This window comes from Netta rufina, assembly GCF_964035555.1.
Source record: "Netta rufina genome assembly, chromosome: 4".
NCBI classification, from domain to species: Eukaryota; Metazoa; Chordata; class Aves; order Anseriformes; family Anatidae; genus Netta; species Netta rufina.
The window spans coordinates 16406627-16429787 of NC_140127.1; the positions used below are offsets into that span (position 1 = coordinate 16406627).

General features: G+C 49.6%; 1 protein-coding gene across 1 annotated transcript in view; it reads left to right on the top strand.

Moving 5' to 3' along the window:
• The window catches only part of FRAS1 (Fraser extracellular matrix complex subunit 1), a gene marked incomplete at its 5' end in the record, with an annotated part of 146622 nt that overhangs the window by 117775 nt on the left and 5686 nt on the right, over positions 1–23161 (top strand). Inside the window, 29 exons of the mRNA XM_084286307.1 lie at positions 421–569; positions 986–1148; positions 1925–2060; positions 2282–2472; positions 2891–3044; positions 3395–3658; positions 4486–4674; positions 4996–5115; positions 5562–5741; positions 6245–6369; positions 7045–7185; positions 7812–8039; positions 8328–8441; positions 9714–9864; positions 10775–10934; positions 11455–11617; positions 12897–13143; positions 13746–14090; positions 14387–14547; positions 14927–15074; positions 15963–16168; positions 16625–16781; positions 16969–17169; positions 17934–18121; positions 18307–18582; positions 19556–19788; positions 20127–20287; positions 20691–20905; positions 22619–22769. Of these exons, the coding sequence (XP_084142433.1) occupies positions 421–569; positions 986–1148; positions 1925–2060; positions 2282–2472; positions 2891–3044; positions 3395–3658; positions 4486–4674; positions 4996–5115; positions 5562–5741; positions 6245–6369; positions 7045–7185; positions 7812–8039; positions 8328–8441; positions 9714–9864; positions 10775–10934; positions 11455–11617; positions 12897–13143; positions 13746–14090; positions 14387–14547; positions 14927–15074; positions 15963–16168; positions 16625–16781; positions 16969–17169; positions 17934–18121; positions 18307–18582; positions 19556–19788; positions 20127–20287; positions 20691–20905; positions 22619–22769 (5317 nt within the window). The remainder of the gene's footprint in view (positions 1–420; positions 570–985; positions 1149–1924; positions 2061–2281; positions 2473–2890; positions 3045–3394; positions 3659–4485; positions 4675–4995; positions 5116–5561; positions 5742–6244; positions 6370–7044; positions 7186–7811; positions 8040–8327; positions 8442–9713; positions 9865–10774; positions 10935–11454; positions 11618–12896; positions 13144–13745; positions 14091–14386; positions 14548–14926; positions 15075–15962; positions 16169–16624; positions 16782–16968; positions 17170–17933; positions 18122–18306; positions 18583–19555; positions 19789–20126; positions 20288–20690; positions 20906–22618; positions 22770–23161) is intronic.

Here is a 23161-nt window from a genome sequence, read left to right on the forward strand (position 1 = left end):
AAAGATGACACCTGAGCCATGAGATCATAGAGAGGTTGTATCCTGTGTAGTTAGAAAGAGCCAAGAATAGCTTTTAGTTTAATACAAAATTGGCCTTTGCAACGTCACTTCATGTTAACCTTTGTTTTACTAAGAACTGAATTTAGCTGTGTCTCTGTCTGAAGCATTGATGGGCAACAGTTACTCCCTCTGCCAGGTATCAGATAAATCCTGGCTCACTTTTTCTGGAGTCAGGGAAAGCATATTACATAGAGGGTCCAGTCCACTAGGAGGGTAATTTGAAAATAAAAATATCGGGCTTATCTCTGGGAAACTGCTTGATATATTTTCCTAAAAACCATTTTCTTTCTGTTTTTAGTGGAGGGAAACAAAAGCTAATCCAGTTCTGTGTTGGCTTTGTTATTTTTCCTTCATCTTTAGGACAGCAATTCTCCTGACTCAGCGATAAGAATCCAGTTAATATCTCTGCCCACATATGGCACCCTCTTACGGACGTCTGGCTCTCATGATGAAGAGCTGTCTAAGGTTTATAATTTCACCATGGAAGACATCAACAACCAGAGGATCAGGTATCAAATAGCTATTGTCCTTCAAGCCACGCCAGTTAAAAGCTCAATGGGCTTTTCACAGGGAGCTCAGGGCTGTGTTATGCTAGTAAAATATATCAAAGATTTTTCTTCTTGGCTATTGTGTCCTGTGAGACTCCAGATGAGAGCTTTTCGTGTACAGAGTTAGGTATTTATGTGTGGCTGAAATGCCAGTAGTTGGTGTGCCTTTAAATTAGGATTTTTTTTTTGTCTCAATGTCATGGAGATAATTAGGGTAGGCAACATGAAAAATGGTGGTTTAAAAGTGCTCAGGGAATGAGTGAAGTTGGGAACTGGATTACCGCCTCTTCTTGAATTCGTCTCTAAAGGCAGGGAGGAGGCGTTTTTACCTGGCTGTCAGCGAGACGCCCTGACACAGCTTGTGCTTTGGCTTCCAGTTACTCCACCATATTTGAGACCAGCAATCAGCCAGTTACCGACACCTTCCACTTCGTTGTTTTTGATGCTGACAATAACCGGCTCGACAGGCAGATGTTTACCATCACTATCACCTCAGCCCAGACAGTGCCGTCGCTCATTGCCTTCGCTGACCATATCACTGTAAGTGGCCACCCAGGGGACTGGGAACAGTGACAAGAATGTCTTCTGTGGGGGGAATTGAACGGTTCTCCTGGACTGAAGGCAAATCACTGTAGAAACGTGGTGTTACACGCACAGTCCTTTGAGTGCTAAGAGTCAATAAATTACCTGGAGGCTGGAGGGGACTGACAGTACTGCTGTGTCCCTGCACCTCACCTGCTCACATCTGTTCTAGTCAGGAGCTAGCTTCTCCCTGGGGTGTCCTATTGATGACAGTGGAACAAGTCTGACTTACTCTTGTTTAATATTTGGCCCCTTCTTTCACCAGCTTGTATTTAAAAGATGAGCAGAAGATGAGTCTGAAAGCATCTGGTGCTTTGGGCTGATGCAAAACATTTCAGACTCCTTATCAAAGCCTTTTGAAGTCATTTCCCTCTTTTTTCAGCTTTGCATTCAACCTCCCTTGCCTTCAAAAGGTTCCTCTCAACAAGAAAAGCAGATTTTGCCTTCCAAGAGGTCAGCGTGACTCTGCCAGTTCTCTTCTTCCCCTGATAAAGCACTCACAGGCTCCTCTTTAGGGCCAGGCAGGCTTTGTTCTTCGCATCCCACTTTACCTCCCAGCAGATTTCATACTTAACAGATTTGGGGGAGGGTGGGACAAGACTTCAGAGAAACGAGAGCACTGTGAGGACCAGGGAAGCCTCCTCCACGGAGTGATGCTGCAGGCTTGTTCAGTAACGATTCGCGTGGTGCTGTGCGCAGTGGCTGTACTTCTGTTGTATCTTTTTGTTTTCCAGGTGGATGAGGGAGGCAGGGTCCCGCTGCTGGCTCATCACCACTTAGCTGCAGATTATGATACTGCTGCCAAGGAAGACCTGAGGGTCACGGTTATCACTCTGCCCATGTATGGCTACATTGAAAACACCAAGACAGGTAAACAGGGGCACCGAGGACTGCAGCTTTCCTAATGTCTGCTCTAATGCAGCAGGTGGACCTACTGCTGCTACAAAGGTCACAAGATGAGTGGAAACCATGTTATAGGAGTGAACCTTCTGCATCCTTCAGTGTGCCACTCCTCTCTTAATGCTGCTGCTTTTATTTTTAGTTTGTCCGTGAGCTGAACGTCCTTTCACCAGAGGCATTCTGTTGTGCAGGTGAGAGTTTCGGGCCGCAGGGCGCTGTGACCACAGACGCCTCCTTTTCTGTTCAAGACGTCCTAGAGAGCAGCATTTACTACTTCCAGAGCGTCCATGAGAGCATCGAGCCGACAAGTGATGTTTTCAGCTTCTACGTGAGCGATGGCTTCAGCCAGTCTGAAGTGCACAGCATGAACATCACCATCCAGGTGTGCCCGTGCTCTCTGGCCGTCAGAGCCCTCTCTGACACAGACACTTGTCTCTTAAAGTGCAGCTCCCTCGAACCGCGAGCTTTCCTCACACCTTTGTAATGCATGGGAAGTGGATTAAAGAGAGTTTCCTTCCTCCTGTCTGTTTCCTTCCTCTAGTACAGGGCCATAATTCCCCTGTCACACCACAGAGTAGTTGTGCATTGCAGCCTCTTCCCCAGGGCTTATTTCTCGGCTTCCTTCTCCCTCTTAGAAGCCTCCACAGTGCTGGAGAGATACAGAAAGACCTATGTAGTTCACGCATTGGTACCAGCAGCAGTACTGTCATTTAGGAGCTTGTATTTCATTCAGGTAGGCAGCAGTCATTTCCCCTGGGCCCTTTCCCTTTTCTGACTGTGTCCCCTTGGGATCTATGCAGCGGCAGAACGACGAGCCCCCAAAGATGGTGCTGGAGCCTGTCAGGGTGCACGAGAGCTCAGGTGTGGTCGTTACCAACGCCTCCCTCAACCTGCAGGACTTGGACACCCAGAACAGTGAGCTCGTCATCGTGGTTACCAAAAGTCCTGACCATGGTAAGTCCTGACACAGTGGGGTTGGAGCAGGGACGTGTCTGTGCATCTGTGTGTGTGTCTAATACCCCTGATGTGAGACAGAAGCCTGGCATGTTTGTATAAGGCACGTTTAGTCAGTGCTTCAGGGCAGACCTGTTCTTTGAGGGTTTTTCCTATTTGAGAGGGAAAAGGGGGACTGCACCCATTTCCTTGGGAAGTTCCCTTTTGTGTTACCCTGTTTGCTAAACTAGCAGGGGCTGTGTGCCATTTTTCAGATCTCACGTATGTAGTCAAGTTCTTAGCAGTTTCCTCAGTTCTTCCAGCAAGGCCACATCCACTTCCATGATTTTCGTGCATCTCTCATTTGTCAGGTCATCTTCGCAGGAGGGAGACTGCCACAGAGCCCCCAGAGCACGGCCGTGTGCTGCCTCTGGGCTCGTCCTTCACCTACCAGGACATTCTGGATGAGCTGATCGTTTATACTCAGAGCGGTGCGGCAGCGCAGACAGACGAGTTTGGCTTCTCCATCACGGATGGCCTCTACACGCAGACGGGGAGGCTGCAGTTCTCCATGGAGCTGCCAAAGCAGCAGCTACCCACGCTGGCTGTCAACAGGGGCCTGCAGCTCCCTGCTGGTATGGGGAGGGGGGAGAATGGTATCGCTTGTTCAGGCAGCCCCCTGGGAGACACTTGTCATCTCCCACTGAGTGTAATTTCAAGGTGGAGGTGTGTGCTTTTACCTCTGATTTGACTGGGAAGGTCTTTTAAAAATGTTCTTCTCCTCGTAGGATCAATGGTCTGTTGCAAGGGAAGTGGGCAGGGGAAAAATAATCATAGGCAGAGATATTTTCATGTTATTGCAGGAGGGGATGCTGTAGTTAAGCACTGCCTCCCCAAAACAAATGTACAGTCTAGGGTTTTCTGTCTGTTAGTTGGGAAGGGACACGTGTTAGAGCACCTAACCGCAGCCCTGACAGACAGCTGCTGTCCGAGCCTGCTCACCTCTCAGAAACTTGCCCTGCACTCAGCTTGATTTCACATTTCTGAAAATGTGGCAGCTCTAGGTAAGCTGTGATGGCTCTGTGCAGGGCTGTTAAGAAGTATGCGAGGTTGAAAACCACTCTGCCATGCCAGTAAAATGCCCACACAGGTTTTAGTCCTGCACTCCCCAGCATGCCTAGTGTGCAGGCAGTGGAGGCACGAGCAAGGCACATGCCTTGAATGCTGCTGTGCCACACTGAGCACCCTGATGGAGACTCTGGACAAGCCACATCCTCAGAGATGAGCCCACTGCTTCTTTTACTTGTGGTGGAGTTCTCCTTTCCCCCCTGGAAGTGCAACTTCCTTGGTTGTGTAAAACAGGACCTCACCTACTATTTATAGGCTATCTAGTCCAGTCTAGACAAGTCACTCGGCTGGGTTGGCTGGAGCTGTTTGTGAGCTTTTTCTTTCTCTGGCCCAGGCTCTGCAGCACACCTCACAGCTCAGCACTTGAAAGCAGCAGCTCCTTATCCAGATGACACAATGATCAGATTTGTCATGAAGAAGGACCCCAGCGTGGGCCGTCTGCAGCTGACTAATACTGATAATCCAGTCCAGATCTCTGTCAAAGGACCTGTCAAAAGTTTCACCCAGGCTGATATAAATAAAGGTGAGGATGCCTGCCTTCAGATAATCATGGCAAGTAAAAAGTGGCCATATCTTCTTGAGAGGGGAAGGATGATTTGAAGCAGGGAAGGGAGAGGGCAAGAAGTAAGAAGATAAAGTTGTTATGGTAGAGGAGAAACACGTCACTAAGGAAGTGTTAAAAAATCTCTCTCAGCAGGAGAGAAAAAAATAAAGAGAAAAAGTAATGAAACCCAAGTCCAGGAGCTGCAAGTCTCTTGACTTACAGTGCCAGCCTGGTTCCAAACTAGGAATTAAATGAAGTTGCCTGTAATAACCACCTCTTTTCTCCTGTCTCTCTCTCCAGGGCAAGTGGTATACAGTCACAAGAAGGGAGATCCTGGTGGAAATTTTGCCTTCACCTTTGATGTGATCGATGCAGATGGCAACAAACTGATGGACCAGGTTTTTTATATTCATATTTTAGGTAAATTATAGTGCTGAAGTTATGTTATTATTGCTGCAAAGCTCAGGCCTTCGTAGATTTCCATCCCACATGTACAGCAAGTTAAGATGTAATTCTTGAGATAAGGTATTTACTCTCTGTTAATTCCAAGGCCTTTGAAACTTGGGGTATGGGGAGAGTTTGAGGTTGTAAAGATTAGCTCTTTGGCTTCTGACAAACTTGCTGAAAAAGACAGAAAAATTCCCCCATACTGTCTAGATTGTCTTAAGACATTTCTGCCCTCTCCATTGATCACAAGACCCAGCATACTCATTTTGGAATTTCCAGTCTGGGACGGTTCCCTTCAGAGGAGGGCGTTCGTGTACCTGTTGTCTTTTGCTCGAGCACAAATACCCAGTGGGAATAACACGAAGGGAAGGAGGGGGACCATCTCCTAACTCAGCCTGCTTTGCATTTAACCCTTTCAGAGGACAGATTCCCCCCTTCCATCACTGCTAACAAAGGGCTGGTCTTGGATGAGAACTCAGCAAAGAAGATCACAACCCTGCAGCTCTCTGCCACCGACCAGGACAGCGAGCCGGCCCAGCTCCAGTACAGGCTCACCAAGCAGCCGCAGCTGGGGCACCTGGAGCACGCGGCCTCCCCAGGTTAGCAGGAGAGCATTTTGCTTGGCTGGGTGCTCCTAGCAGCAAAGCTCCAGCAGGGCTTTTGAGCCACCCACCCTGGTAAAGAGTTACTTCTAGTCCCCCTCTTGGCCACCGTGTCCCTTGATCGATAAACTCCGGCCTTATCTCGCAGCTGGGCTTTGCAGAAAGGAAGGGGACTAACCAGTGAGTTGTTACAGAATGAAGCTACGTGGTGGTGTGATGGATATGCTAGATGATGAAGTCTGGTAGTTCAGAAGGTTTTTGGTCAATCCTGTGAAATTCAGAAAAGAATTCCATGCAAACGTGATCTGACTTTTAGAGTTGCCTTGAACGCCCCATTATCCACTAGCAGTATGAGTGTCGCACTCCTCCCTTCTGAGTTGGTCTAACTCTATACTGCCATGTCATATGCTCCTCTTATTTAGATTATGCTCGCCATGTCCAGCTCCCTGTATTTTTCTTCTTTCTGTAACCCATTTTCCCCTACTGTTCTTTTTTTCCAGGGACAAGAATTAGTTCTTTCAGCCAGGCAGACTTGGCCTCTCGCAGCATCCAGTACGTCCACACAAGTGATGTTGAAAAGCATGCAGATGCCTTCACCTTTTCTGTGTCTGATGGGACAAACGAGGTAGGTCGCAGCACGTTTTTTCCCCTGAGTCAGAGCAGGCTATTGATTCCATAGGATATGCTGGGAATCAGTTTTCTTCAGTTTTGCTTTCGAGGGAGAGCTACATGTAGCAAAGGAAAGGAAAAAAAGCCATATATCAGCTTGTAATTTGGAAGGTGGTTACCCTGTACTTCCCCTGCTGCCAGGGATGTTATGTACCACAGGGAAGGGGGAGCTACCTGAGGTGTAGGCTCATGGGATTGGTTTACCAAGATTTCAGTGTTTGTTTTTTATCTGTTTACTAATTGGTCCTGGAGATCAGCTTTGATTCACTGCACTGATACAGTGCCAGGAGTACAGTTAGACCCTTCAGAAATGTCTCCTTCCTGCCTTCTGAAAGGGAGAAATCATGGCTACAAATAGAGAGGTAACAACAAGGTAGAGTGAGCAGTGGAGGTAGAAGTGCGTTTCCATAAATGTGCCAGAAAGAGGAAGAAGAAATTCGTGCAGAAGGATAGAAGAGCCGTATTTACAGGATCTGAGCTTAGAAGCTCTTGTTGATTTACTAAACAAGTCCAAAATGAAGTGACCTAAGCTTAGCGGATCACTGTGGTCTCCTTATAGTGTTACCATTTCAGTGGAGTTGTGCTTCTGGTAGGCTGAATTCACTGAGAGAGGCTTTTTCTCCTGTCCCAGGTGAGCCAGACGTTTGACATCACCATAAACCCCGTGGATGACTCCTTACCTGTAGTGCAAAGCCTGGGGATGAGAGTACAGGAAGGTGTGAGAAAAACCATCACAGAGTTTGAGCTTAAAGCAACAGATGCTGACACAGAGGTAAGGCAGGACTCCCCTTTGTCTCCTCTCTCCCTTTTTCTGTTGCACATCTGGCCTATCAGAAAAACGGGCTTGTGTTCAAAGACAGAGATTATACTGAGTGTCATCCCCCCCTGCACATACCCTGTCTGATCACAGCTTCAAACAAACCGCTTGTGGGAGGCCTGGCTTGTATATAAATAGATGAACGAATGTTTGAGCAAAGCAAAGCCCTGGCTTGAGAAACACGTACTTCATCTGGGATGTCTCTGAGACACACAAACAACAAATCTGCATGAAAAATGGTTAGAAGTTGTCATCAGAGCAAACCTTTGCCCCGTCCCACCTTCCCTCTGAACACTGGATTTGACCTGAGCAGAGGTCTTGATACTGCGTTTATGCTTGGCACAGATGAAAATGGCATTTCCTCCTACTCCTCCTGGGTCTGGCTTTTTTGAGAGACGAGGACAGGCAGGGCTCATGGTGAATCAATCCAGTGTGCAGTGCTGCCTGCCAGCCCCTGACTGGAAACATAGTGCTAGGAAGACTGGGTGCAGAGAGTCCTTCCCCAGGGCTCTCAAGCTGTAGGGACCTTCCTGACCTGGTCCTGAAGTTGTAGCTTGTGCCACCCTGTCTCCTTGGTGCAGGCTGAGTCAATTACGTTCACGGTCGTGCACCCCCCTCGCCACGGCCTGATCGAGCGCAGCAGCAGTGGGCAGCGCTACCACCCCACCACCACCTTCACCATGGAGGACGTCTACCAGAGCCGCATCAGCTACAGTCACGACGGCAGCAACTCGCTGAAGGATCGCTTCGCTTTCACCGTGTCCGACGGGACCAACCCCTTCTTCGTTGTGGAAGAAGGAGGGAAGAAGGTAAGCGGACAGAGAGGGAGGCGAGAGAGACCACGGAACCAGGTGGTTGGAGGCTGCCTCCTCTCAGAGGAGGGAGACTTGGCTGCTGTCACTCCACTGAAGATAGGGGCTCAGTATTCTTGGCTGTGTGATGCCACGTGCTTGGTCAGTGGTGTAACGGCAAACTTCATGCCTACAAACTTGCCCCAGGACCTCGATCCTAACAGATCTGACAGGAGCAAGGCTGATAATGTGGTGGCCAAGGCTCTGACTCCCAAAGTAGCGTCCATCTCTCTGACCTTTGCTCAGGTTGTGACAGCCGCACCGCAGCGCTTCAAAGTGGACATTCTTCCTGTGGATGACGGGACACCCAGGGTTGTCACCAACCTGGGTTTGCAGTGGCTGGAGTACATGGACGGCAAGGTAACTGGCTGTCTGGGTTTGGATTAGGTTGTTTCTCAGGCTGTTTCAGAAGAAGTGGCTTCATAGGATGAATCTGGGTGATCCTTCAGCATTTTTAGTTCTGTAATAGACCGCAGGTGCCCCTTTGAGCTCATGGAGCATCTTGGAAAAGACAGAGGTGTGCAGGGATGCCTGCACTGCAGCTCAGCTAATCCAGGCAGCGTGGTTCCCGGGCACAAAATTGCTTCCTTCCCTTCCATCAGCAGGACCACCATTCTGGCTCTTTTTGGCTCTTGAGTGAGCTCTCCAGCTCAGTACAGCTCCTGCCCACCTCGTGGGACAGTGGTGTCCTGCCCCTTGCCCTCCTTCCCCAGGCAGTGCGTTTTCAGATTTGCTGATGGCAGAGAAGCCTTGCTTATGTGCTGCAGCAGCCACAGGAGAGATGTACGGCTCCCGAAGAAACATGGTACAGGGTTTTCTTGCCATGATAGGCCTTTGTTTTGCTGAAGTCTAAACAAAACCCCAGGGAGTGATATCTCATGCTCATTTTTGAGGACCCAGCAGTAACAGCAAAGAAGTACTTTGGTTCTTCCCCAGAAAAAGGATTTGGAAAGCACGGTATTAAGAAATTGTATTAAGAAGTAGCTACCTCAGCTCAAATTCCTGACTTTGGAAAAAGCACTCCTGCAGCCTCAGGCAGTTTAATTCTTTTTCTCGTTTTCTGCCACTTTTAAAGATGTTTTCTTTTTAGAGAGAAAGCAAAAATGGGGTGGAAATGAGGCACATCTGTGTGAGGTCATTTGAAAGAGGATTAGTACAAGCTCACTAAAGCAGCATGAACTGTTGTGAGTGCAACCGTAAACTTCAGGCTGTTTGCAAAAAATTTTGGCAAAGCCAGGGCTCACCTGAGCATCAGCCCAGTTCATGGAGTGGTTTCCAGGTGAAACTGAAAGGTTTGTCGTATCTTCTTGCCCCACCTAAGTAGGGCTCAGCACTGTGCTCTGAATTTGCTTTTCTTTTAGCCCCTCTCCTCCCCCCCTTTTTTTAATTAAACCATATCTGAGACAGCATTTGAATCCTTCCCGTGCTGTCAAACATGATGAGGGACATACCTCGGTCCCCGCAGCCTCTGGGTGTTCACAGGGCCACTCTGTGCCACGTGCTCTTCAACAGCCCAGCTTCTCCCTCGTGGGACTGTGGCAGAGGAGTGGTTGGGTTTAGGGATGAATAATCAATCAGATTTGCACCGCTGGATCTCCAGAGTTTAACTCCCTCATTTTGGCTTTAATCCAGGCCACCAATCTGATCACCAAGAAGGAATTATTAACGACAGATCCCGACACAGAGGACAAACAGCTGATCTATGAGATAATGAACGGTCCCAGAAATGGGTATGTGGAGAACAAGCTGAAGCCAGGAACAGCGGTGACCACCTTTACGCAGGGTACGGAAGATGAGCTTTATTTTGTTGCTTTTTGCCTTCAGCTGCTTCATGGTGTTAAGGTAGCCTGTGTGAAGGGGGGAAAAATGGTGGGAGGAGCAAAGACAAGGGGCAAAATCTTATCCAGAACTTCCCTAACTTCAGGGGAGTCTTATACTGCCCAGTCAGGAGAGCGTTGCTCTTTTGGAATCTCAAATGTGCATCCCAAAGTAAGAAGTGAACTTCACTGTTGATTGCAGAAAGCCTGTAGGGCTTTTTTTGATGCCGACCTGTGTCCTGTTGTGTGCCCTGTTTCTCCAGACTTGTTAGAGCTAGAGATTTGGCTTGGGACAATACAGAGCAGTGCAGATTTTGCATGTGGATCTAATAATCCTAAGGTCTGGGAGATGTTTCTCCAGTACCACAGAGTAATCAGCATGTAGAAACTTCAATCCTCCAGGACCATGGGGCCCTCTATTAGCAACACGAGGTGAGGCAGCAACTCTGCTTCCGGTGCCCCTCTGCTCTTTCTGCTTGCTGCCTCCAGATTGCCCCAGGCAGGCTGAGAGTGAGGTGGGAGCACAGTCTTCAGCATTTCTGCTGCTGCAGTGTGCAGAGCCTCGCACCGCACCGTTAGGTCCTGTACAAATGCAGTCAGCAGTTCTGCCTGTCCCTTTGCATCAGGCCTTGCCAGCCAAGCCTGGCGTCCTGTGTGCTCAGAAAAAAAATGGAAAAGACCGAAATTATTTGAATCTCAGCAACGAGAAGGAGCCCTGCTAGGACGTGCCACCTGATAGAACAGAGCTGAAATGCTCATCAGAGCTGCACAGCCCTGATCCCTGTGGCTGTGCAGATCTGTGTGTGTCTGCACTGCTCGCCTGTAAAAGTACTGCTGACCTTCTGCAGTAGCTCACTGGGTGTCTCCTCCCGGCAGAGGATGTGAACCAGGGCCTCGTTCGGTACGTGATGCACGAGGAGAAGGTTCAGGAGACCATGGACAGCTTTCAGTTCCTAGTGAAGGACAGCAAACCCAACGTGGTCGGTGGCAATGTCTTCCACATCCAGTGGTCCCTCCTCAGCTTCACCTCCACCAGGTAAATGGCGTGGGGCTTACAGCACTCCTCTAATAGATGGGTCTGGTCTGGAGCGAGGCAGGCTGAGCCCTCTCACGTGTGATAGACCTACAACTTAGAAATGAAATTCTGGGGCAATTGCCATTGTTTGTGCCTGTGTTTCCCTGGCACCCCCTCAGGACTGATGTCTTGGTTCAGCAGCACACCCAGCAGTCACGCTGCTGATTTCTGCCTGTGCCAGGGAGCCAACAGCAGCAGGAGTTGGGAACTCGTGTGTGCGAGTGAGGAGGGCTGCCTGCCGGGTTAACTGTGGAGCAGGGTTGTGAATAGCTGACGCCTGCCTGAGCCCCTGGTTATTCGCATGCCTCAGATTTTCCGTGGGGGCAGCAGCCAGCATGAGTCTATTGGTGTCCATATAAACACACGGGGTTTGCTGCCCAGCCCGAAGGACCTGATCCCCGTGTTCCCTGTAGGACTCCAGCGCCTTTGGCTTGCGGGTTAAGTGGTGCCAGTTACTTGTCTCTGCTTGCTGCGCTTCCAGCTACAACGTCAGCGAGAGCGCGGGCTCCGTGAGCGTCGCTGTGCGGCGGCTCGGGAACCTCAACCAGTACGCCATCGTCCTGTGCCGCACCGAGCAGGGAACGGCCACCGCCAGCTCCGGGTCGCAGCCTGGAGGGCAGGACTACGTGGAGTACGCGGGGCAGGTAGGCTGGGGGCGCCGTGGGACAGAAGGTTACGCTTTCACCTGGGATGCCTGGGCGCTGCTGTTGTGTTCTTCTGGCCTGGCAGCTCCCTCGTGTTGAGCGGTTGATGCATCCTGAGGGTGAGAAGGGTGGGGAGGCAGGGCTCAGCACCTCCGAGCCAGAGCATGCTGCAGAGTGAACGGCCTCTGTGCTTCTTAGAAGGCTGAGAAGTGGTGCAGCCAAGAGAACTAAATTGCTAGGCTGCATGTAAACATAGTGACGTCTACAATAAAAAGCATCTGAGCTGGAATTTTTAAGTCCACAAGAGGAAGGGTACTCTTAGGCAGTAACTTACTCTCGTTTTGCCTTTATTTGAAGATTTGACTGCACAGTAGTTGCACAAGTAATTGTTAGGATTTTCCCCTGTTCCTGGCCATTTCTTCCTTTAGAGTCCTTAGCATAGAGACACCAGCAGTTCCTGAAGAATTTCACTGTCTCCCCAGCACTGTGCATGGGATCTGGGTACCTCCATCCTTCCATTTCTTTCCTTCTCTCTGCAGTTGAGGACTGTGTTAATCGTCCTCGACAAAGCACTGGGAATTCACAGTGACATCTTTTTCCCCAAAGGCTCTCTTGACACTTTTCCAGAAAGCTCACTTTTAATGGTGATCAACCCTTTTTCTGCCTTGACCTGTACTGTGTTAACCCCTGATTTTTCTAACTGTTGCTGATGTGATAGAAGTATTGACATGACTTGGTGCATATTTCTTCTTCTTCGAGCAATAATTCTTTCAATTTAAGTAGGTTTTGTGATCCTATGACCTTGAGCAAAGTACAATGTTCATGCACAAGAGCTAGCAACGCTGTTGCCTGGTAAAGTGTATGATGCCTGTGATTTTAGAGTCTCAGTAAAGCTGATAAAAACAGGAGACTATTTCCTTTCTAAAAAAAATGTGTTTTATTTGCCTTCAGAAGAGGGTCCCTTTTTCCATCAGGATTTCATGTTGGCAGATATGTTTTGCAGCAGTGTTGTGACAGATTACAAGCTTGGCAGGCTTGCCTGGATAGGAATGTCACTCACAACCATGTGAAAGCCTAAAACATGACTGAGATGAGAAGGGTGGGGGCCTGCACGCTGCATTTGCTGCTGCCTTTGGCCTCTGCTAGCCATTTGTCCTTGGTTAAGGTCGGTGTACGGAGCTGCCTACGCACAGGGTGTGACTGAGGCCAGAGTGGTGCGGGAAGGACAGAAAGTTTCAGACCCCGGTCCAGAGAGAGCAGCCCGCTTTCTGCCTTGCAGGTGCAGTTTGAGGAGCGGGAGGACACCAAGGCCTGCACCATCGTCATTAACGATGACGAGGTCTTTGAGAGCGCGGAGAGCTTCACCGTGGAGCTCAGCATGCCAGCCTACGCGCTGCTGGGGAGCGTCACCCGGGCCACGGTCACCATCACTGACGTGGAGGATGAGCCCACCCTGCAGTTCGACAGGAAGATGTACCACGTCAGTGAGAGTGCCGGCGTTCTCTCTGCTCCTGTTGAAAGAAAAGGTGGGTTGAGTCCGAACCCGCCCTGCCATGGGGCTGGATGAGGAGCCAGCAGTAGCATATTATACCCTTGCCAAGCTCAGGCAAGTGACAGTTTCCTGTCAGCAAGCAAACAGTGCCCCCCGCAAAAAAAAACAAGTGGTGTTCCCTGGGGGATTGTTTGTTCATGATTTTGGGGACGATTCTTTGATTTTTCAGAAGTAGTTTTGTGGTACAATTGAGATGACAAGAAACAAGGGAAGGTGGCTTAATTTTTTTTTCTTCCTCAGCTCTGCCATTAAGATTCACCAAACATGTTAAAGCTTCATGTCTTTGGATCTGTTTCTCCTCCCAGCATGAGCCTGTATTTATTTGCTGCTTCTCTGTGATCGAGATACTGTGTTTTGTGAGGACCCCATCACTGTGCCAGATATTCTTTCAAGTTAGAAGTTAGACCAAAGCCAAGTTTGGTGGAAGTTTAGGAGTAGGGATGGTTTCTTCCCAGGTTCTCTAGTGAGTGCTGTGTTATTGCCTAAGTGAATGGTGTATAATGTCTCCATATAATTACTTCAGATGGAGTAATAATACTTCCATAAAGCCATGTTTTTTTTCCTGTTGCATCTTAGGGGATACGGGCAGCACCGTGTCTGCTGTCTGCTACACCGTCCCCAAATCCGCCAAGGGAAGCAGCCCCTATATGCTGGAATCCGGCTCCGACTTCAAGTCCAGGGGGATGACGGATGAGAGCCGCATAGTTTTTGGACCGGGCGTTAGCGTGTCGACGTGTGATGTCACGCTGATCGATGACAGTGAATACGAGGAGGAGGAGGAGTTCGAGATCGTGCTGGCCGATGCTTCGGACAACGCGCGCATTGGCAGCCGGGCTTCAGCCAGCGTCTTCATCGCGGGTCCCAACGATGCCTCCACGGTGTCCCTGGGGAACGCTACCTTTGCTGTCAGTGAGGCTGCAGGTAAGGAGTGGCAGGGGCTCCCCCAGGGCTGCTCTGCATCGCGTGGGTGCTTACTGTGGAAGCGTGCTTCTAACAGGTTGAAGTATTAGAAAGGCTGATTGAGGGCACGACAGCAGAAACACAGGAGATCTGCAGAGAGTTTATAATCTTTCCTCTGTCCCTGAGGGGGAGGGTGAGGGTGTTCTCCTCAACAGCCTGTGCTCAGTGAGGTGCGGCAATGAAGGGAGAGAAATGGTTTTGTGATATGCGCCTGCTTTCTAATCTTGGTTCTCATTTGTGTGCAATGGGTGATGCAGGAAACATTGAAATTCCAGTCCTCCGGCAAGGACCCGATCTCTCAACCCCCGTCTCAGTGTGGTGTGCCACTCGGACATCAGACCCTCCGTCTGCCAGCCCGGGAATCGATTATATCCCCAGCTCCAGAAAAATAGAATTCAGGCCAGGCAAGACAGAAGAGGTGAGGACCCACTTTGTCTCCTGATGAGTCTGCCCATCTGAGGACATTTCTTGCTCATATACGTGCACGCTCTGTATTTGCTATTTGAGTATTTTGAAAATCCTCTCAGGGCCAATTGTTAATGAATCTGCTAGGCACACATTTGCATCAGATCAGTGCTCCAGCCAGAGAAGATTCAGCCAGGCCACCTCTCCTGAGATGAAGGTTGTTGCCTTTTCTGTGAAACGATATGCTGGACTTATCTACAGCATTGCTGCCATCGATCAGTGAACTTAGAACAGACCTGACATAATGACTTTACATAAGAAACCCAGAAGTGATTGCTAGGAAGGATGACAGCTTTCCATCTTTAAAAGAGGGTCTTCTGTTTTCCTCCTAGTTCTGCACTCTGACAATCCTGGACGATGCTCAGTACCCTGTGATAGAAGGGCTGGAGACATTTGTTGTTTATCTCAGCTCACCCCATGGAGCAGAGCTAACAAAACCCTTCCAAGCAATTGTAGCCATTAATGACATCTTCCAGGACGGTAAGTTATCCACAGCGGCTCTGCCTAGTCTGTGCTAGCCTCTTCCTTAACACTTGCACACAGGAGGAGGCTCATCCAGGTGAGGTTATTCTAGGCTGGATTTAGTCTGTTTTCCTGTGTTTCTCCCATTGCATTTGGCTGCCCTGTTTCTGTCCATGCATCACGGCCCACAAGACCCTGGAGTCTTTGGAAGTGCAGAATGAACTCTCCTGTAGTGTTCACTCCCCTCTAGCCATTCTTGGCCTCTGCTCAGAGCTCAGTCCCCATTCATGATTTTTGTGGGCTGAACTCCCCTTACTACGTGAGATTGTTTCACCTCATGTTGCCTTTCTGTTGTGTTTTAACCTCTCTCATGTTTGCTTGCTTAAGGAAAGCACACACTGTGTAATCTTAACTTTGTAGTAGTCCTCTTTGCAGCTAGTAATTTCTTCCATGTCTGTCCACAAACAGTAGGATAATGCTTTGAGACCTAGCCCATACTTCAGTAGAGTCCTCACACAGTCCCTGCTCGCCAGGCCTCACAAACACACGTTCCCTGCACCACCAGCCCTGTCTTGTTCTTCAGCACATCGGAACAGCACCAAAATGTCAGGGAAGGAACAAGTTTCAGCAGCCATTGAAAGCAGGTGACGAAGAGGTGATGAAGAGAGAGAGCTTCCTTCTGCAGGGCTGCAGGGTCTGCCAGTCCTGTGCTCTTTGGAGGGCTGATAGCAGTCACGATTGCTGGTTTATCTGAAACAAAATCCTCTTCTGAGGCACAGCAAAACTGCCGCTTCATTCTCTGGCTGTCAGGCTCCATGCAGCAGTTCTCCAAGGGTGTATGTGCTTTGATCAGCTCTTCTCACTGCAAATTCAATGCTGCCTGACGCCCTTCATTGCCTTCTGCAGTGCCAAGCATGCAGTTCACCAAGGATGCGTTCACGGTGAAGGAGAAGGAGGGAACTCTGCACATCCCCATCTTCCGCACTGGTGACCTGAGCTACGAGTCCTCTGTCAGGTGCTACACCCAGAGCCAGACTGCAGAGGTCATGGAGGACTTTGCAGAGAGGAGAAATGCAGAGGAGTCCCGCATCACTTTCTTGAAAGGGGAGAAGGTGAGCTGTGAACCTGGCTTATAGGGAGAGCGGAGTACTGGTGGGAGAGGTTCAGATCTCCTGCCTGACTCTGCATTGTCAGGGGAGCTGACGGAGGCTGTCAGAGCTGGGTTCGTAGATGCGCAAGGTCACAAATCCTTGGAAATAGGACGTGACTGTGGAGGTCTTTGTTTCATGATAAAACTGGTTAAAACATAAAATGCCAATCCTCTGTGTCAGAAGGACTCAGGATTGGTGTAGCAGAGAGCTAAGGGCTTGTGCAAGCTGATGTCTTCACTGCTGTCTTTCATTGTGTAACCGTGTGATTTGACCACACCGAAGAAGTAGCCTTAACAACAGAAGGGCTCTTCTTCCAGGACAGGCAGTACTCAGACAAACAACCCTAGACAGGGAGGAAACAAGGTAGCTCCAGGGAATTTATCAGTGTCTGCTGTTCTCTCATTTGCTTGGCTCTAGGTGAAAAACTGCAGTGTTTACATCAGTGATGACTCTGCCTTTGAACCAGAGGAGCAGTTCCAGGTCTACCTTGGTAGCCCGCTTGGAAACCATTGGAGTGGAGCTAGGATTGGGAAGATGGACGTGGCAACCATAACCGTCACCAACGACGAAGATGGTAAGCGAGGAAGCTCAATGAGGATGGAGCTTTTGTCCCCTGCTTGCGAGCCCCTTGCTCTGCAGATGTGTAGATACAGTCTAAAAGGAGCTGGGCTTGGCTCACCCCGCTTGCTGAATGCTGTTCATGTGCAAACAGTCAGCTGGTGTGCAAACCTGGGGCTCTTTCTTCACCGCTGTCTCTCTAGCACCCACCATTGAGTTCGAAGAAGCTGCCTACCAAGTGCGGGAGCCGCCGGGCCCGGAGGGTGTTGCTGTTCTAAATATCAAGGTGGTCCGCAGAGGGGATCAGAACAGGACCTCGAAAGTCCGCTGCAGCACCCGGGATGGCTCAGCTCAGGCTGGAGTGGATTACTACCCCAAGAGCCGAGTGCTCAAATTCAGCCCAGGTAAAGGGTCCCTGGAGGGGAGAGAGTTATTTTGTTTGTGGTATTTCCTCCGTTTGTTGTTGTTGGTTTTTTTTTTTTGTTTGTTTGTTTGTTTTTGTTTTTTTTTTGTTTTAGTAACGTCTTTCAAATGTACTACACGAGGCCTTACCACGTGGTATTTTTTAAGTGTGACTTTCCCTTGGGCTGTAGCCGCACGCTCTGCTCCAGCTATAACTTTGTGAGGCAAAGAGGCTGAACAGCTAGGTGAAGGGTGCCCAGAACAGAGGAAGAAGCCCTGGTATTTGGCAGGTGAGGGAAAGGTGGTCCTCAGAGATTCAGCAGAGATCTTTCAGGATCCTGTAAGAGCGTACACCATGCTGCTGAGACCATGAAGCCATCACAAAACAGTTCTGCCTGCTGGTGAGAGAGAGCATTGTTGCTCACAGCAGAGGTGGGATATACTTCGGATCATAGATTTTTACTACAGACAGCTAATATAAGACAGGCATTATTAATCCCCAGATGGCATCTGCTAGTAAATCTATCACCTGATCAATCAGATCCGTTGTCATAGTTGGAGTTTTATGTATAGACTCCTGTGTGGAAAGGGCTGAATTATTAGTAGCAATGAGTGGAAATAAAATTTATAATGTGTATTTTATCATAATGTTTCAGTGGTTGTGGCATAGACCAGCTGTGCATTTTTTTAATGAGAACTTCAGAGCAATTTCCAGTGATGAATCAAGTTCAAGTTCTCTCTGTTTCTCTTGCATTTCCTCTCACAGGTGTGGACCACATCATATTTAAGGTGGAGATCATGTCCAATGAAGACCGAGAATGGCACGAGTCCTTTTCTCTAGTGCTGGGTCCAGATGACCCAGTGGAAGCTGTTCTTGGAGACACCAGCACTGCCACGGTGACTATTCTGGATCAAGAGGCGTCGGGGAGCCTGATCCTACCAGCACCTCCAGTGGTAAGCTGCCTGTTGCAGTGGATATGGTTTAGTACCCTTTGAGTACAGACTGAAAACTCCAGTGGGTTTCTAAAGTAAAACTAAGAGCTGCAATCATGTGGCAGGCTTAGAGCATGTGGGAAAGATTGTGTTTCCTGCTCCTCTCCTCAGCACCGAGCGAGTGCTGCTGTCTTGCCTCTATCCAGGTCGTCACCCTGGCTGATTATGACCGCGTGGAAGAAGCGACCAAGGATGGTGCCAAGAAGTCCCCTTCCCCGGGCTACCCGCTCATCTGTGTCACTCCCTGTGACCCTCACTTCCCCAAGTACACAGTCACGAAGGAGCGCTGCGGCGAGGCTGGCATCAACCAGTCGTCCATACAGTTCAGCTGGGAAGTAGCAACCCCCACGGATGGGAACGGGGCCAGGTCACCCTTTGAAACAATCACCGACAACACGCCGTTCACCAGCGTCAACCATAAGGTGCGTGGCTGGGTGTTGGCACGGAAAGGCTGCAGAAGCACGTGGCAAAAGTCAGCAGAGGGCTTGGGGCAGCTCTGTCGGGCTGTGCGTTGTGTGATCACTCATATGGGAAATTTGGCACTGAAAAAAAGTGGCTGTGCCTGAAGGGGAGCCCAACATGCTGCTGTGAGCTGTAGTGCCAGCTTTTGGCGGTGCTGTTGGCTGCTTCCTTTCCATCCTGCTCAGGTTGCAGGAGGGGCTGCGCTCGACTTAGGAGCCACTGTTCCTTCAGGCAGTCATTTTGCTGCTTTGCTCCATGTGTGGCCTGGGCCCTGGATGTTCACGTCCTGCCCCACAATCGGAACTGCTATTTTCCTCTAGGTGCTCCCAGCTGTGGCATCTCAGCTCTTCTCAGGCATCCAGCTCTGTTTCTACACCATGCACACTCATGCAGGAGTCTGAGCCATGTCTAACAGATGGTGCACAATTTGGTTACACGGAGATTGAGACCTAAAGTCTCCTCAGATTTGGGAGTGAGCACAAGACATGGGGGCCTCTTTGGGGAAATTTATTTTCTTTTGGCTTCCAAAAACTTAGTGCTGTTTCACTGAGCCTGCTGAAAGCACTACTTCTGTCGCTGTGGGAAGCAGCTGTGAGCACTCAGACACTTGAGTAAATCCCTGGTGGCAAGGGACAGATGGAGCTTGGCAGGTCATAAAGAGCTCAGGCTCCCTCTTCCCCTTCCATCAGTACGTGGGCAGACTTAAGTAGCTGTAAAGCACCCAACAGATTCGAGCATCTTTTTCAGCACGGGTGACAGTCACACCTGCAACCTCTGGCCAGGCAGACACCGGCACTCACATGCTCCCATTTTGCACGTGCAGTTGTCTGCCTTGCCTCAAAACACCAGGACAACGTGATTTTGCCACGCTGAGAGCAGTAATGCTGGTGCGTTTGACCCACGTGCACCTTTCTCTCCCCTTGCTCCCTGCAGGTGCTGGACAGCATTTATTTCAGCCGGCGCTTCCACGTGCGCTGCGTGGCCAAGGCTGTGGACAAAGCCGGCCATGTGGGCACCCCCCTGAGGAGCAACGTGGTCACTATAGGGACGGACAGTGCCATCTGCCACACTCCCGTAGTCGCGGGGACAGCCCGAGGTTTCCAGGCCCAGTCGTTCATTGCCACTCTGAAGTACCTGGATGTCAAACACAAGGAGCATCCCAACAGGTGTGCACCTGGAGAAGGGGAGCGAGGAGACCCCACGTCCCTCGCGCGCCCCCCGAACAGCGCAGGGGCTGAGGGAAGCGCTCCCGCTCTCTTCCATGCACCCTGCCCTGCCACAGGGGTGCCCTTCCTCTGGGAAAATGGGAGTTGGTGGGACAGCGTGAGGGGCGGGTGTGTAGATGGGGGAATCTGGCTGTACCTAAATATGAGATGGCCGGTACCAGGCTTGCGCTGTCTGTGCTGCGCTGCTGCCTGGCGTGGGGTAGTGCCTGAGGCTCCCGTGCCTCCCAGGCCGTCCTTTCTGCTGCCTCATCCAGGATGATGTTTGATGTTTGTTCCAGGATCCACATCTCGGTGCAGATCCCTCATCAGGACGGCATGCTGCCCCTCATCTCCACCCTGCCGCTGCACAATCTGCATTTCCTGCTCTCTGAGTCCATCTACAGACACCAGCACGTCTGCTCGAACCTGGTCACCATCAGAGACCTTAAAGGCATCTCCGGTAAGTTTTAAAGCCGGCTTTTGTTTTCTGAACTGGGGAGGAGGAGGAACCAGTAAAGAAACGCAGAGTAGGCTCTGTCTTCGTCTGAGCTCTCCTGACATGATGCAAATAATATTTCCTGTAGCAAATAATCTTCCTGTACTAACAGCAGTGAGCAGAGTTGTCCTGCTGAAGATGAGATGCAGTGCGTAGGAATGGTTACATTACAGTGGGGTTAAACAGCATTGCTGTGAAGACCTCTACGTGTTCTGTTTGACCACGGGGGTCATGGAGAGGAGCCAGGAAGTCCCCAGTGTGTTAAAAGTCATCAACACGACCTGAGACTGAAAATGGGACTTCAGTACATGGCCTCAAACTCTTCAAAATCTGGACTGATTGGTGTCCTGATGTCTCTTAATCCCAGAGGCAGGGTTCCTGGATGAAGTAACGTACGATAGCATCGTTCTCGGCCCTGGCTATGACCGCCCTTACCAGTTCGACCCCACGGTGAGAGAGCCAAAGACAATCCAGCTCTACAAGCACCTCAACCTGAAGAGCTGCATTTGGACCTTCGATGCTTATTACGACATGACTGAATTAATTGATGTCTGCGGAGGCTCTGTGACAGCTGACTTCCAGGTGAGATGGCACATTCACAGCTCTTTCACGTCATCCAGATCTTTGTCCATTCTCAGGCAAAGCTCCACTGCGTGTTCATGAACATTTACTGGGTATATTTGCTGCTCTGCTCTGTACAACTGAAGCACGTTTTTCCCCTTTTAGCAAGAGAAAAACATTGCTCTGTGAAATGCACTTAATTAATTTGTTTTGGTTGGGGTGATGTGGGCTTTATTCTTAGAGAGCCTGTAAAATATTTTTTGTTAGCATAAGGGTATGCTAGAAATACAAAACGTTCACACCTGCGCTCTATTCTTTTACAACTTCGACCGTATCCTTAGCCAATATGAATGAGCAAAGAGCAGAGCAGAGGCCCAGCAGTTTGTACTCCTCAGTGGGGTTCCAGCGGTCATAGGAGTTTTTAGGTAATGTCTTAATTAACTAACTGACAGACCAAAAGCCAGAAATGCTCTCTTGTAATGAACAGTGGCTTTTGCTACTAAGATGTGTCTCACTGCCCTCTCGTGGCTGGATTATGCGCGTACATCTCTCTCAAGCGAGCATCTCATCTGCATTAGATACTTGTACTGAATTCCCAGTCAGAATGTTATGGCCAACATAATCTATTTTAATTCCTGCCGGTCTGAAATAGTTTGCTAACTTTCCCTTTATAGCTCCAATTATTTGCACAGATCCAGAGAAGCTCCTTGAACCAAGCAGCTGCATAATTTAGTATGTGGAGACTGGCACCAGCCCCTCTGGCATGTCTCTTCTTGAGCTGTCTCGGGGGCTTGCAGAGTGCAGCTGCACTCCACAGATAAATGCTGTATGCACAGCTGGAGAGCTGTGGCGTTCCAGGTGCTCCTAGGGGCGGTTCTGAGCAAGCAGAATCGCTGATTTTTAAGGGGGAAAAATTTTGAGCTAAAGTTGTGACCACAGCTCCTTTTGTCAGGTGTGTTAATGACAGGCCAGTGATAACCTTTTTGTGTATCAGCTTACTGAAAAGTGCAAATTGCTGCATTATGGTGAGTTTGGGATGCCCCAGGAGACTGCAGGCAGCTTCATTTATGTCCATTGCAGGTACTCAAACCCACACGCTAAGGGGTCTAGAGTGATGCATACACTCTTACCTGATCCTGGACTCAAACTTGAGCTTTCTTGCCTCTTTGGAGAAGCCCGGTGGGGGCTTTCACCATCACTTACTGAGCTTCAGGTTCACAGTGGGCACAGCGAACTTTCTTTACTGCAGGGAGAAGAGGGCTGCTTTGAGCCCTTTCCAAAATTCTGCTCTCTGTTGGTCAGGGATGTTACTTACTTGTTTATCATCCAGTTAATGCAAACAAAAGTCACTCGTTTTTCAAAACATCCTTTAACAAATCTATTCCTGTTGTGTGATATGGGAGAGTAGCATTCCCCAGCCTGCTCGTGCCTGTGCCACAAAGCCTGTGTGATGCAGGGGTACTGAGGATGCTTGGAGGTGCAACAGCATGCAGTGACCCGTGCTGCTCTCCTCCATGCATGTCTCACCCCAGTACACTGCAGTCTGCAATGTGGATGCAGGTGTTTTATTCCTGCAGTGAATAGTTTAGGCACCAAGGGGAAGGCGCAAAACAACTTGTATCTACGTGCTTTCCCTATTTGCAGAGCAGAACATGAATGAAGTGGGTGCTGTAAGTCCAGGCCAGCGTCTCTCCTTTGCAAAGTGTATAGCCACTTACTGGGTTTTACTGACAGGTACGGGACTCTGCTCAGTCCTTCTTAACCGTCCACGTCCCTCTCTACGTGTCCTATATTTATGTGACGGCACCGAGAGGTTGGGCTTCTCTTGAGCATCACACAGAGATGGAGTTCTCCTTTTTCTACGACACTGTTCTCTGGAGGACAGGTAGGTCCCAGGCTTTGGAGGGGAGCACAGGAGAATTTCTTTGTTCTGTTTTTCCATTTTCTTAGTTTCTGCACGGCCACTGCAGTCCCGATTTATTTACAAATATACCCAATACCCTATACCGAATTAATTTATTTATCTTTCTCACAATATCTGGAGCTTGTGAGCTGTGAACCCGTGTCTGCAGCCCTGAGGGGTATTGCTGCTCCTGTTGGCACCTTGGGTTTCACCCTGGCAGTGGTGATGCCGAGTATCCCAGAGGAGGGACACGCAGGGATTTGGTCCTGGTGGGACGCTCAGGGGCTATGGCCAGGAGCACCCAGAAGCAGTCATTCCCAACAGCCACCTCAGGGTATAGCTGGTGTAAAACAAGGCACATTGAAGGCATGTAA